General features: G+C 37.4%; 2 protein-coding genes across 2 annotated transcripts in view; one reads left to right on the forward strand and one right to left on the reverse strand.

Moving 5' to 3' along the window:
* The window catches only part of slc15a4 (solute carrier family 15 member 4), a 98633-nt gene extending 92766 nt beyond the window's left edge, over positions 1-5867 (reverse strand). Inside the window, exons 1-2 of the mRNA XM_022670490.2 lie at positions 5633-5867; positions 2349-3059 (exon numbers count right to left, since the gene is read on the reverse strand). Of these exons, the coding sequence (XP_022526211.1) occupies positions 2349-2921 (573 nt within the window). The 5' untranslated portion in view covers positions 2922-3059; positions 5633-5867. The remainder of the gene's footprint in view (positions 1-2348; positions 3060-5632) is intronic.
* Positions 5868-10442: 4575 nt separating this feature from the next.
* glt1d1 (glycosyltransferase 1 domain containing 1) overlaps positions 10443-13041 on the forward strand; it is a 94033-nt gene continuing 91434 nt past the window's right edge. The window contains exons 1-2 of the mRNA XM_022670489.2: positions 10443-10749; positions 12362-12513. Coding sequence (XP_022526210.1) covers positions 10682-10749; positions 12362-12513 — 220 coding nt within the window. The 5' untranslated portion in view covers positions 10443-10681. The remainder of the gene's footprint in view (positions 10750-12361; positions 12514-13041) is intronic.

Below are 13041 nucleotides of genomic sequence, written 5' to 3' on the forward strand. Positions count from 1 at the left end.
AGGATAAACCCTATCAAACATTTGTAACACCACCGCAAACCAGCACAGATACCACATGAACCATCTCCAGAACAAAACCTCCTAACAACACCATGCCAAACACATATAATAACACATAAATCATCTAAGGTACCACATGAAATACCACAGCAGCCACCTTTAAAATCTACATAACTGACCAGACCCATCCAGCATTACACAAACACTGGGAAGGTCACAGAACCTAGGTAACCCATAGCAAACATGTGTAGCAACATACTCTTTAAAAACAGCACACATGAACCACAGGACCAAACCTCTTTGCAACAACATACAAAACACCTGAAATTATACATAAACCAACTAAGGTGCCACATGAAATACCACAGCAACTACCAGTCAATGTCAATCTATATCAATCTATATCAACCATTACAGAAAACAGATCCAACCACATCCAGTATTATACCTCTTAAAAACACTATATCAAACACCTAGAATACCACGGCAACCACTTAGATAAACCTTAGCAACACCTTAAACACCATAGCAAACCCTTTGAAATCACCACCTGAAACTGATCAACTGTCTCCAGTACTACACACACTATATCAAACACCTGGGACAACAAATAGATCACTTAGCAATACCCTAGTGACCACCCCAAATGCCATGACACCTTGTATCTCCAATTCATCACAGTTTTCAAGTGTTACCTTTATAGCAGAATGCAAAAATGGTCTCTCAATCTTATTATTTGAAATGATTTTTAAATAATACGATCATCAGTTTAAAGGTAGACACAGAAAGTACCTTTTGAGCAGCATAAGACCTACAGAAAGTATCTAAACACAGCTGGCTACATGTACCTCACATCCAGTGGGATAGGAAGCCAATCTCTCATCTCTTCCCAGAGGCAGGGCAGGTACAGCAATGTGGTAATATGGTAACTCTACATTGTCCTGGGGCTGTAAAGTCATTCCAAATCTTTGAGCAGAGATAATATGTGCTTGTGGGGAATCGGGACATGCCTTGGAAATTGGTTAGCAAGCCTACTACTATCTCCCTCTCTCCCTCTGCTTATAGATACTATTTGTCTAGTCATTATCTAGACTCGGGACCGGATGCCTTGAGCTCCGCAAGGATGTCTGATGACAGGACCTGAATATAAGTGTATCAGAGAGAAGTGGAACTACACTCAAGTTTTTTAATACAAAATAGCCCAACCACAAATCACAATCCCGCAGAATTGACTGTGTGGGTGTGTCCTAATTCCCCAGCCAACTTCCTTCAATTACATTTTGGAAGGATGTATCTAGATGCCTAGTTTTGATCACAGACAATGAGTTAAACAAGAAATGTATAAAGGAGGTGTATCAGCCATTTGATGCCCATTTATTACGCTTGCCATACAAGTACTGATTGATGAACAGACTTCTGTAGGTGTGTAATTATTAGACAGTATGTTCGCAGCAGATTTCAGTTAATTCACACTTTCACACATTTGTATTGCCACTACAAGCCTACATATCTCCTGCTGGAGATATTGTAAACTACACTAACAAACATATTGAACCAGAATAATGAAGTATTCTGCATGGTGTGGAATCCATAGAAAACATGAGAAACAAATGATCCTCTAAAAGAACTGATTCCACAACAGTACAAAACTTAAAATTGTTCTCCTTAATGTGCTTTTCAAGTCAGCTGAACACCATAAACTATAGCAAACTAGTTGCCTCAATTAAAAGTTGGACTAACTAAATCATTTGTCTTGGCAAATTTTTTTCAAATTGTAGTTATACTCTAGCTGTGGCCAATCCAACTACTCTGCACATGCTCAAAGGCTGCCTTTTTTGGGGGGTCCAGCTAGTCACATTTGTGTTAACGCAAGCCTATATGACTGATATTAAGACATATATGTAATAGTCATAAATTCTAAGTTGTCAACTTAAACTAGAAAAAATATATAGTGTTGTACTCATTATGTGAGTTTAACTTGTGTAAAAAGTGACTGACACAAGTTAATTGCTTAGTTGATCTTAAAGGATAGGTAGCTGAACATAGAAAACACATTTCATAAAACCTAAATGAGGCCAACTAAACAACACATGAATTTTTTAGTTGGTGAGACTTAATAATAAAGTTTTTATGCATTTAAAACATTTATATTATATTTATAGGGATTATCTGAAGTAAAGTTTTCTAGTTGGCTGTCTTAAAAGTTTGAGTTTGAGTTGGCCTTAAAACTCAAAAATCGTGTGCAGTAAGTTGTATTGAAATTTTTAGTTTTCCCACTTTTTCATTTTTTTAGTGTAGTCAAATCTCCAAACGTTTCAGAAACATGGTTAATATCACATAATCATTACCTGATCTGCTCCAAAGGGAGTGATGTTGGACTTCACTGCTCCAACTCCCAAAGCCACCAGCACCAGTCCAATGTAGACTATATTCCCGCAGTATGGTTTCCTGGGAAGGCAAGTAATGTTAGCGGGAAGAGTCCCGCTCATATTGAAGCACTCTACTGGCTGTACAGGAAACGCCATCTCCTCCCCGCACAGTCCAGTCCTGGAGCTTTCACTGGCCACAAATGGGAACAGCAGCATCCCTGTCAAATACAGAACCAGACTCAAAGCTATGGTCAAGAACTTGCCAAGGAACGCGTCAGCCAGCCAGCCTCCAAACGGAGATATCAAGTATGTGACTCCCATGAACACCAGAGGGGCCTGACTGGCCATGGTGGCCTCCCAGTAAAAGGGGCTGCTGTTTAGGAAGAGCACAAGGTTAGAGGTGATGCCGTAGAAGGCCATTCGCTCCAGAGACTCTGCCAGAAGGATGGCGGCACATGCCAATCTTCTCCCTTTGAAGATGGACTCTGACCTGGTGAGAGACAGGGAGCTGTCCAAAAGAGGGGTGTTCTCGTTTATGTCCCGGTTTGCCATGGTTGGAAGAGTCAGGGTCTCTTAAAAGAGACGCCACTTGCTAGAACCCAATCCAAGAGGTGCCTTCAGTGTCTTCAGTGTCTTTGGTGTCTTCTGTGAAGGTTGAAAGCAAGATGTCTAATATGTAGGAGTAGATCCCTGAAAGAAAGATGAGATTAACCCTGTTATAACAATCATTATGGGTTCCGGAAGCATGTTATATAGGTTAATGGGACATTAAGGCCTAAAAAGAGAAACTGATTTTTTTCAGGTTTAAATGTGATGTAATTTTACAAAATTCCAAATTTATAATAAAAAAAAGGCCAGCATGTATCATGCAGTCAAGGCTAACAGAACCTAAAGCATGTTCAAAACGGGAAATCTGAACTAAAATGAATGTGTTGTGACATTGTATACATATGGTCTGGTTAGTTTTGGTTTCCAACATAAGCTGCATCTCGCTAAACGTAACAATTATTTGTTTATAGAATGTCTGGATAACTGCCGTTCCAGGTGTTGTTCCAAATAATGCTTTCTACCAGAATCCAACTCCCTTCAGATAGACAAGTGTAGAATGAGTGGAATGGATTGCCCTGTCCGATATCTTTTATTTTATAGAATAAATCTTTTTATGTTTCTATTGTTTAATGGATGACGACAGACTGTGTCAACTTCATGCAATTGATCGAATATTTGAACTATCTAAAAATATATATGTTTTCATATGAAAACAAATGAAAAATGGACCATGGTTCAGTTATTCTAAATTGAGACCACCTATTTTGGGTGAAGCCAATTTTGGTCCTTTAGTGCTGTGGTTTACAGACCCCATCACATCTGTTATTAGGTGTAAAAGCTTTGTTAAAAAAAGTGTTCCTTCTGTGTTATTCTCCTTCAAAATGTTTTAAAGGTTTTTACAAGTTCCTCCCACTTTCAAGATACATCAACAGATAAGAGACAACAGATGAAAATCACACTCTAATCACACACTATGGCATGCTTACAACTAATAAAGTAATGGGTATATTTTTATAATCTATAGCCTGAACCTTTTAAATAAACATAGGTTTCATTTACATTACCAGGCTAATGTGACTCAAACCAGATTTTTGCTCAATATGGCTCAGATCTGATTTTTTTTATGGCTGTGTAAATTGTGACAAATCCAGATTTAAGTTACTTTCATATGTGGTCCTAAATCGGATATGTATCCGATCCATGGAACACGGTCAAATTGGAATTCATGTGACTTTTTTTTTTTACGCATACATTACGTGCTTCTCTCTCGTACAAAACAGCTATAGCTGCAAAAACAGCAAAAGCAAACCGCCTGACCTTTTTTCTCCTCCTTGACCTGAGCATGTACTTCAGACCAGCTGTTTACTCTCCACTCCAGCAAAATATGCTCCACATATGAGCTGCTAACCTTTGTAAAGCTACAAGTCATCTTTCAAATATGTTTTTGTTGTGGGTGAAGAAGGCGACATTTATACATGTATCAATATGCACATTTGAGGCATTTCAGGGACAGATTTGTTCATATTACACACAGATACAGTTCACTAACATTTGTGAATGTTAACTATTAAGATCCGATCTGAGCAAAAAAAAATTAATATGAGCAAAGTGGTTTTGTAATGTGAATGAAGACATAGTCACTAACTAACTAGCTCGCTAGCTAGCCACATGCAAAAAGCCATAATCCTAACAGGCTAATTAAGATCCAAAACCTTGGTCAAACTGTTCAAATCTCCTATGGCAAAAATACCCTGAAATATTGTGAAATTATTTTAGGGTACAATTTTTTTGCTGTTTGTAGCAAAAGGAAAATTCAAACTACTCTTATTTCCATTAAATACCTGCTAGAGATAGATCATATCTATGCAGTATAATTTATTTTACTTTAATCCTGGATATTATTAGTTTATCAATTATTGGGTCATTGACTTCTGTTAGAATCTGGTGCAAATCTTTATTAGGGGTGTGCAAAATGTATTTTATTTCATTATTTTTTTATTTATTTCATTTATGTTTTTTTTGCAATTCAAAATATATAGTCAAGAATCAAGAATATTGTTGAAACCTGAGATATTGTGATACTATTTTATAGTATTTTATATATTGTCCACCCCTAGTTTCAATTCATTGGGGATGTTCTCCTCCTTCCTCTTTTTCAGTGTAAAAATACAAGTACAAAACGAGTACAAAACGAAAATAATACACCAATATTGCCAACGTGTGTAGTTTTCTTTTACTTCATTTATTATGTATGTAGTTTAATTTTCTCTATAGTCTTAACTCTATAGTGTAGTCATAGTTTTTATTGTTTGTTATTTTGTGTTGTGTTTTGTTTGTCTCTGTAGGTTTTATGTTAGAGGAGGACCAACAAAGTAACTAAGCAGTTTAATACTGCCTGTTTAACTGTTTAACTGTTCACATGACACTAAATAAATAAATGCTGAATTGTGAAAATTGTGAATATTGTGAATTATGAACCATAATAAAGATAGGTTAGTTAACTAGCAAGCTACTGCTGTTTACAGCAAGACAGAACATCTCTACACTGCTAAATAATATAAAAACATTAGCACTCGTTCACAAAACACACTCGTTCTAGCGGTCATGTCTAAATTACAGCTACCAGTCACATCGGGCTGTTTTCTTTCTGAGAAGTAAACAGGCTTGAGTAAGTTACACTAACTATAAACAAACGTAGCTAGTTATAAACATACCTTAAGACACTCAGCTGAGAAGAGCTAATAGCTTTAGCCGGCCACCAGACTGCTGTTAATGTCGACTGCCATGTCACTGGACATTTTAGGAGATATTTTAAGTCCTTAAACTTTTTAAATTCCTTACAAATAGCAGGTATGAGTTTGCCAGAGACCGAAAGAAACCGTAGCAGAGCGGCACGGCGGCACAGGCACACTGCCGACAAACACGGGTTCATAATATCCTACCCGTATTCAGGTATCTCTCTGCTTTCCCTAAATATGATTGGATAGTGGGTTGTTACATCCTGCGATATGACTGGTCAAACGCCAAGCCAATCTCCAAGTCCGAGGCGGGATTAGTCGGAAAACGGGCGGGAAAACAAACAATAATGACAAGCAGCTCACTCGTAACACGGAAAACACAGGCGTTTTAATTCCTCACGAAAAAAAAACGGATACATACTGACGTAAATGTTTCACCGTTTAGATTTAATATTGTACATAAAACGTATTTTCTTTCACGTAAAAACAAACAAACAAATGAGTCAACAGAAGCCGCACAGCACGAAAGCTCGCGTATGATTGGATAGCGCTCCAAACATCAACATCTTATTGTCTTATTGGCTAGCGCGGCTGTCAATCAACTACTTTCTCTCCATCACTTCATGGGATGCTAACTACAGTAGAAGTAGTCATTTGACAAAGCCAGACAGATGACTGGTGAGTAATAGTGCTAGAGGAAGTGCAGACTGATCACAAAGCCAGGAGAGTTTAATTTGATTTTTTTTTACTAATAAAGCTCACTTATAATATTTTAATGGATTTATGAACAAAATTACAGCATACTTTCTATATATAAAATTTCTAATATATGTTATGAATTAAACAGTTTTTAAGGGAGTAAGGGGCCACAATATTCATAGAGTGGCCAAGTAATATTTCACAATTCACATCATGTTAATTAAAAAAAAAAGTTTACACAGTAAAATCTGTTTAAATAAAATTTGTGCCAAAGGTTTTACACACAAAAAAAATCTGTAATCACAATTGTAAGAATCAAAAGGAAATGGTGTATGTAGTAAATTGAAAACAGAAAAATATACTTGGTTACTTTTTTGATTCTTTGAATTTATTTGTGGATTTTGCTACTGAAGTCCTTTGCTTCTGGAAAAAACTTGTTTGGTTCTGCTTTTTTTACTTTTTTTCTTTATGTATATAATTAGCTAATAAACAGAGCACTTCAGGTGGAAGTAACCCATACCTGTCAAGTTTTGGATTTAAAAATAAGGGAAATTTTCCGCCGCCCACTTCGAGTCATCCCACTAGCCAGCCCAACCGAGGTTCAGTATCCCTTACATTTTCAGACAGGTTTACAAGAAATCTAAAAGAACCACCTGTGAACCACTTACGAACTACAGTTAGATTATCCCCACACTGACCCTCCTCTGTGCGCCGCAAAACCATCAAGCTGATTGGATGTTTCTCCTGAAAGGTGGGACTTTATCCTTGAACCGGCACCACGATTGGTTAAGAGACACAGCGGTCAGTGGCCTGTCGCCTCATTAATAAAGTTTTTAAAATTTGAATATAATACAGGAATTTTACGAGAAAATACTAATACGGGAGGACTCTAAGTTCTACTCGTAAGCCCTGCCATGAGAACACGTGGCTACTAGGGGTATAACGGTACGTGTATTCTTTGTAATTTGTCACGGTACGGGGGTCATGGTTTGGTTCGCGCAAACGCACGCAGAATACACGGTATAGCCTATGGAAGACTCTTTCTCGCCCTCTCTTTCTCTCTCTCTCCCCCGATGTTATTTTGGTGTGGTTATGGCCAACAGCAAACATTGTAAGTTCCAGCATTAAAACGACGATACCTACATATCTTTTAAAAATGGAAAATGACAAAATAGTAACGCACAGTGATTTGAATAAGTAACTTTAATCTGGTTACTGGATTAAAAATAGTCATGCGTTAGATTACTTGTTACTGATAAAAAATGGTCTGATTAAGTAAGTAACACATTACTGACATTACTGGTCATACCAGTATTAGGGGTGACAGACTGTCATATGCAACAGATCCCAGATCATTACACCAGCAGAAGGAGCAGTATGATTTGTGCCAAAGGCAGGGTTAAAGAGCTCACCAACAGGCCTCTCTACTCTAACCTGACTACAGGGACTAAATGACGGATAGCATAGATTACACACAGTTTACTTACTAGGTAAAATGTCTTTGAGAGCATCATAAAGACATGTCTAGCAGTCATCTCTCACAAAGAGGTACACTACACAAAACCAGACTCTTGAGAGCCGTTTATAGGGCAGCACTTTTAGGCTCTCTTGTGGTATTCTTATGGCTAGACCGAGTGACTAATGCAACCCGCAACTATAGTCATTTACATATTTGCCTCAGGAAACATAACTGCATGCCAAGTTTCACAGCAATTAATAATTCAGCCTGAACTGCTTTTTAAATGAGGTGCCACACAAGCCAGCCAATCTGAACAGAGCTAATTTACATATTATTCAAGGCAGAGTGACAGAAACAGTCTGTTTAACAGTAAAGATAACAAGAGATTAGGAAATAGTGGTACAAAAATCTGAATTATGACAGTTTTTGGCAAATAAACCCAACCCACAGTCACAAGGGGGCCTTGACTTGAAGATTAAATGCAAGAGACAGGCCCTTTAATATTCCAGCTGGTTAGGCTCATTTGCATACACAAATGTAGTAGACAAAAGTCTCCAATTATTTAATTAAATTGAGCAAAACTGATTATAATTGAAGTACAATCCCGCAGGAACACAACTCTGCTGGCCTACACACTCATTTTCCCCTCAGAAGCGGTCACGAGAAGAATCAAATCCCAGAAGTGGACAGAGATGAATATGAGGTCAGGGAGGTGTTCCGGAGTTACAAATTTGAATGTCTGTCCCAATTCACACCCATTAAAATGTTTGAAATTCAACAACCCAATTTCAAATGGTCTGTAGATACTGTACAAAGGGTTCAGGCAGTTTGCTGTGTATGTGATACAGGGTTTTAAAAAATGTGGCCATACTAAGACCTGCTATTTTTAACTGTGGGCTACGTCACTTGAACTATGGCTAACTATAGCTTAGTATGGTCTGTGTTATCTATTACAGCCTGTTTAATAAATTAATAAATGTTAATAAATGGATCACTCTAGAATTGTAGGTACATTTCACATCTCTCATATGAACATTTTGTTATTTAAAAGAACAATTTAAACTGAAACACTTTCAATAAAAATACTAATTACAGGAGTGTTCCACTATTAACAATGCTTGCTCTACATTTTAAGCACAATTTATACACAAAATTACCTAAATGCTGAAGTGAACAGCTTTCAAAACCACCCTAACCACCAAAATTCGCTTTGGTCATCTGAAACTTCTCACCAACAGCTTGTTTTGATCTGAAACACCAAACCACTTGACACAAACAAATGACTGTTCACCATATTGAGCATTTAAAAACTGGAGTCTTCTGCTCTAGTGACATGGTAGTAATAAATATGAATAATGTACAGACCAGGGTTGCATGTATTAAAGACTGCTAATGACTAAAATGACAAAATAATAATGAAAATTAATAAATAAACATCCATCTTTTTTTTTTTAATATGCTATGTGTCATCTAGTTTGAGGTTAGAACATGGAGTTAAGGCACGAAATGCTGGACTGGTCTGGTGCAGATCAGAGACCTCTATACACAACAAACACCCTCTGAATTACTTCTTTTCTATTAGAGGCTTTATCTGTTACGTTGGCTTAAAATTTCTAACAGGTAATTAGAGCAGTTGTTAGTAAAAGTGTGTATTCTCTACTATGAATTCTGCATCATCTGGACATGAGCCCAGCATTTGGTCCAGAATTGGACCTAAATTTAATCTGGAAGTAGGTCTGTGAAAATCAGGCTCAGCATATGGCACTTTAGCCTGGATATGACCCCAGCATTCGGGCCAGAATTAGTTTTAAATTAAACCAGAGCTAGTCCAGTGGAACTAAGGCTTGGCATATTGGGGCCAGAATTAGCCCTTGATTAAAACTGGGGCCAGAATTAGACCTAAATTAAAACCAGCGCCAGGCCAGTGGAATTTAGGATTGGCATATCGGGGCCAGAATTAGCCCTTGATTAAAACTGGGGCCAGAATTAGACCTAAATTAAAACCAGAGCTAGGCCAGTGGAACTCAGGCTTGGCATATTGGGGCCAGAATTAGCCCTTGAATGAAACTGGGGCTAGAATTAGACCTAAATGAAAAACAGAGCCAGGCCAGTGGAACTCAGGCTTGGTATACCGGGGCCAGAATTATGCAAAGATTAAACCAGAGCCAGTGTAACTCAGGCTTGGCATATTGGGGCCAGAATTAGCCCTTGAATAAAACTGGGGCCAGAATTAGACCTAAATTAAAACCAGAGCCAGGCCAGTGGAACTCAGGCTTGGCATATTGGTGCCAGAATTAGCCCTTGAATAAAACTGGGGCCAGAATTAGACCTAAATTAACGCCAGAGCCAGGCCAGTAAAACTCAGGATTGGTATACCGGGCCAGAATTAGCTATACATAGATTAAACCAGAGCCAGTGGAACTCACGCTTGGCGTGATTTTTTTTATACCTGGGTGGTTGGGCTAACCTGCCTCACCATCTGGGCCATTTTATTATGCAGAAATGTAGAGAAAACCTGAAGACTTTTACTGTAGTGGCATTGTATAAATATATATGAACAATTTCCAGACCAGGATGGAAGAGGTAAATGTGTTGAAAGCAGTCATTAACCCTTTCTTTTCTAACGTGGTGGGGCGTCTGCTGTACCTGTGTCCACTCTGACACTGCTACCTAACAGCCACGTGTTTCCCGGGGACTGTAATGGCAGACGGACCTGTTGTAAAAGCTAAGCTAGTTATCTACGTGTCTGGAGCAGCAGTGGCTGTTTCAGGTCAGAGAGGGCTAATTAGGCAGAGTTAACCCTTCTAAGCACTGACCACTGAACTGAGAGGAGTATCCTCAGCGCGGAGCTGAGCTGTGGAGCAGGCATGCGGCTGCTGTTTTTAGCCTGTCTCAGCCCCAAAACTGGGAACTGCACCACTGCAGAAAGAATAAGGTTGGTTTGTTAACTATTACAGCGCTCTTAAAGAGTTAAACGATCACTTTTGCGTAGTCGATACGATTATTAGACGAGTAGTTTATGTAACTCTCTGTTTTAGAGGATAAACTTCGTTGTTAAGCTCATAGTTGTCAACTGTTCTACTCTGTGTAGTTATAGCTGCTGTGATGCCAGCCTGTCTGCTGCGGTGCATTGTGGGAGGTGTAGTTTTTGTAAGCGTGCTGCTTCCACGAATTGCTCGGTAGTAGTTCCCTGTTAAAACTACAAATTTGAGAAGTTCGAGGCGAACTTAGATACGAATAGTTTTTTTCCAGTTGATCAGTGTGCTTTAAAAAAAATAAAAATAAATTTCACATGCATGCTCCATTCATAAAAGCATATATTGATTATGCATTCTAGCTAGGCTATATGGGTCAGAATTATTTTATTATTTACCTTTATTTAACCAGGGTAGTCACATTGAGATTAAAAATCTCTTTTACAAGTGAGCCCTGGAAGGAATTAAAAAGGCACTAAACCCTAAACCATATTTTTTTCATTAATAGCTAAAAATCCATACATTTCTGCAGTGCCCCAACATTTTTATTTTTTATTTTTGCATTTATTAATTTTAAGGTGAGGGTGGAGTCAGCTAAGATCAGGGGGTTTAGTTTAGTTACCCTTTAATATAATGTCTGCTTGTGTACACTAGGACTAGATAATATGTTGTCACATTAATGTCACAAGTCGAGGGCACAAAAATACCAGGTGAAAAAAATTAACCAGCCTGTTTTAACATTTTGCGTGTGTAAATTAAGTTCCCGTGAGCACAAATGTGAAACTAGCAAAAAAAAAAAAAAAAGGGAATCATGTGCCCGCTGAAGAAAATGTTGTTCTTGAGAATTGCCGCAGTTAATTCACACAGCGCGCGAGGAAAAAAAGCACCCGAGAGGAGAAAAGTAAAGCTCGAGAGCAACACATGATTCCCCTTTTTTTGCTCGCTAGTTTCACATTTGTGCTCACGAGAAGTTAATTTACCCATGCAAAATGTTAAAACATTCTGGTTAATTTTTTTCACCTGGTATTTTTGGGCCCCTAACGTTTGACATTGATGTGACACCATGTTGATTTTGTTTTAAAATGTTTGGTACGGTACCTTGAATTCGGTACTGATACCCAAATGGTTCTTTTTTTTTTATATCTAATTAATAAATCTTAATATGTAATAAATGTTCCCCAAGGGTTTTAAGAATTCAGTCATTTCAGCTGTTCATTACGCAACCAGATAGTTTATTAAAATAACAAGTGAATTAAATGTTGGATATCAGGATAAACAACCTTTAAATAAAATAAAGCAAGACGTCACAACACATGCTTCATTTACTTTTCCTCATATTGCCTCCATGTTTAGCTAAGGCAAATCTTAAGCTGTTCACACTGTATGTGTGAAACAGAACAAGGTCGTGATGAACAAGTCAACATGTTTGCAGCTCTAGATCAACCATGTTTTCATCAAATATCAACTTTTCATCACTGTCACTAAAACAGTCCACCTTATAGTGCAGCTTATCATGACCGGGTGGATGTATATTTGTTCATTATTGTTTATTTATTTATTTATTTGCTTTAGGGATCACATTGAGAGTGCAGGGCACACGTGCGTGCTTCGGGATGTGGCCGACTTCAAATCAGCCTCTGAAGTGGCACAGCTCATGAACCAAGACGGGCCATTTGAAGGAGCTCTGGCCATTCATATCTTTAAAGGAGGCAGGCTGCTTCTAGGTAACGTCTCACCACTAATTAGTACTTCAGAACACATCATTTAGAAACAGCAAAGAATTAGAGAATGATAAGAACGTGATGAAATTAGATTATTTAAATATATATATTTCAAGTAAATATATATATCCAAGTGTCCAGATCCTGATACAGCAAAGCAAACAAAAATCCCCAAACAAGCATGCAACCGTCACCATGTTTCACAGATATAATGATATCCTTAATAATAAATAAACAAAAAAAAAACTATATTTGGGATATTAATTAATGGAACTTCATACTAGATATAAATAATATTTATACTACATACTGGACATTAATATGATTAGAACTTCATTTTAGATAATAATAATAATAATAATAATAATAATAATAATAATAATAATAATAATAATAATAATAATAAAACTACGTTCTGGATATTAAAATGATTGGAACTTCATTCTAAAAAAAATATACAATTAAGTGAAATAAAAAAGTAAATTCTGTGTATTAATATTATTGGAAATTCATTCTAGATATAAATCATAT

This window comes from Astyanax mexicanus, chromosome 12, assembly GCF_023375975.1.
Source record: "Astyanax mexicanus isolate ESR-SI-001 chromosome 12, AstMex3_surface, whole genome shotgun sequence".
NCBI lineage: Eukaryota > Metazoa > Chordata > Actinopteri > Characiformes > Acestrorhamphidae > Astyanax > Astyanax mexicanus.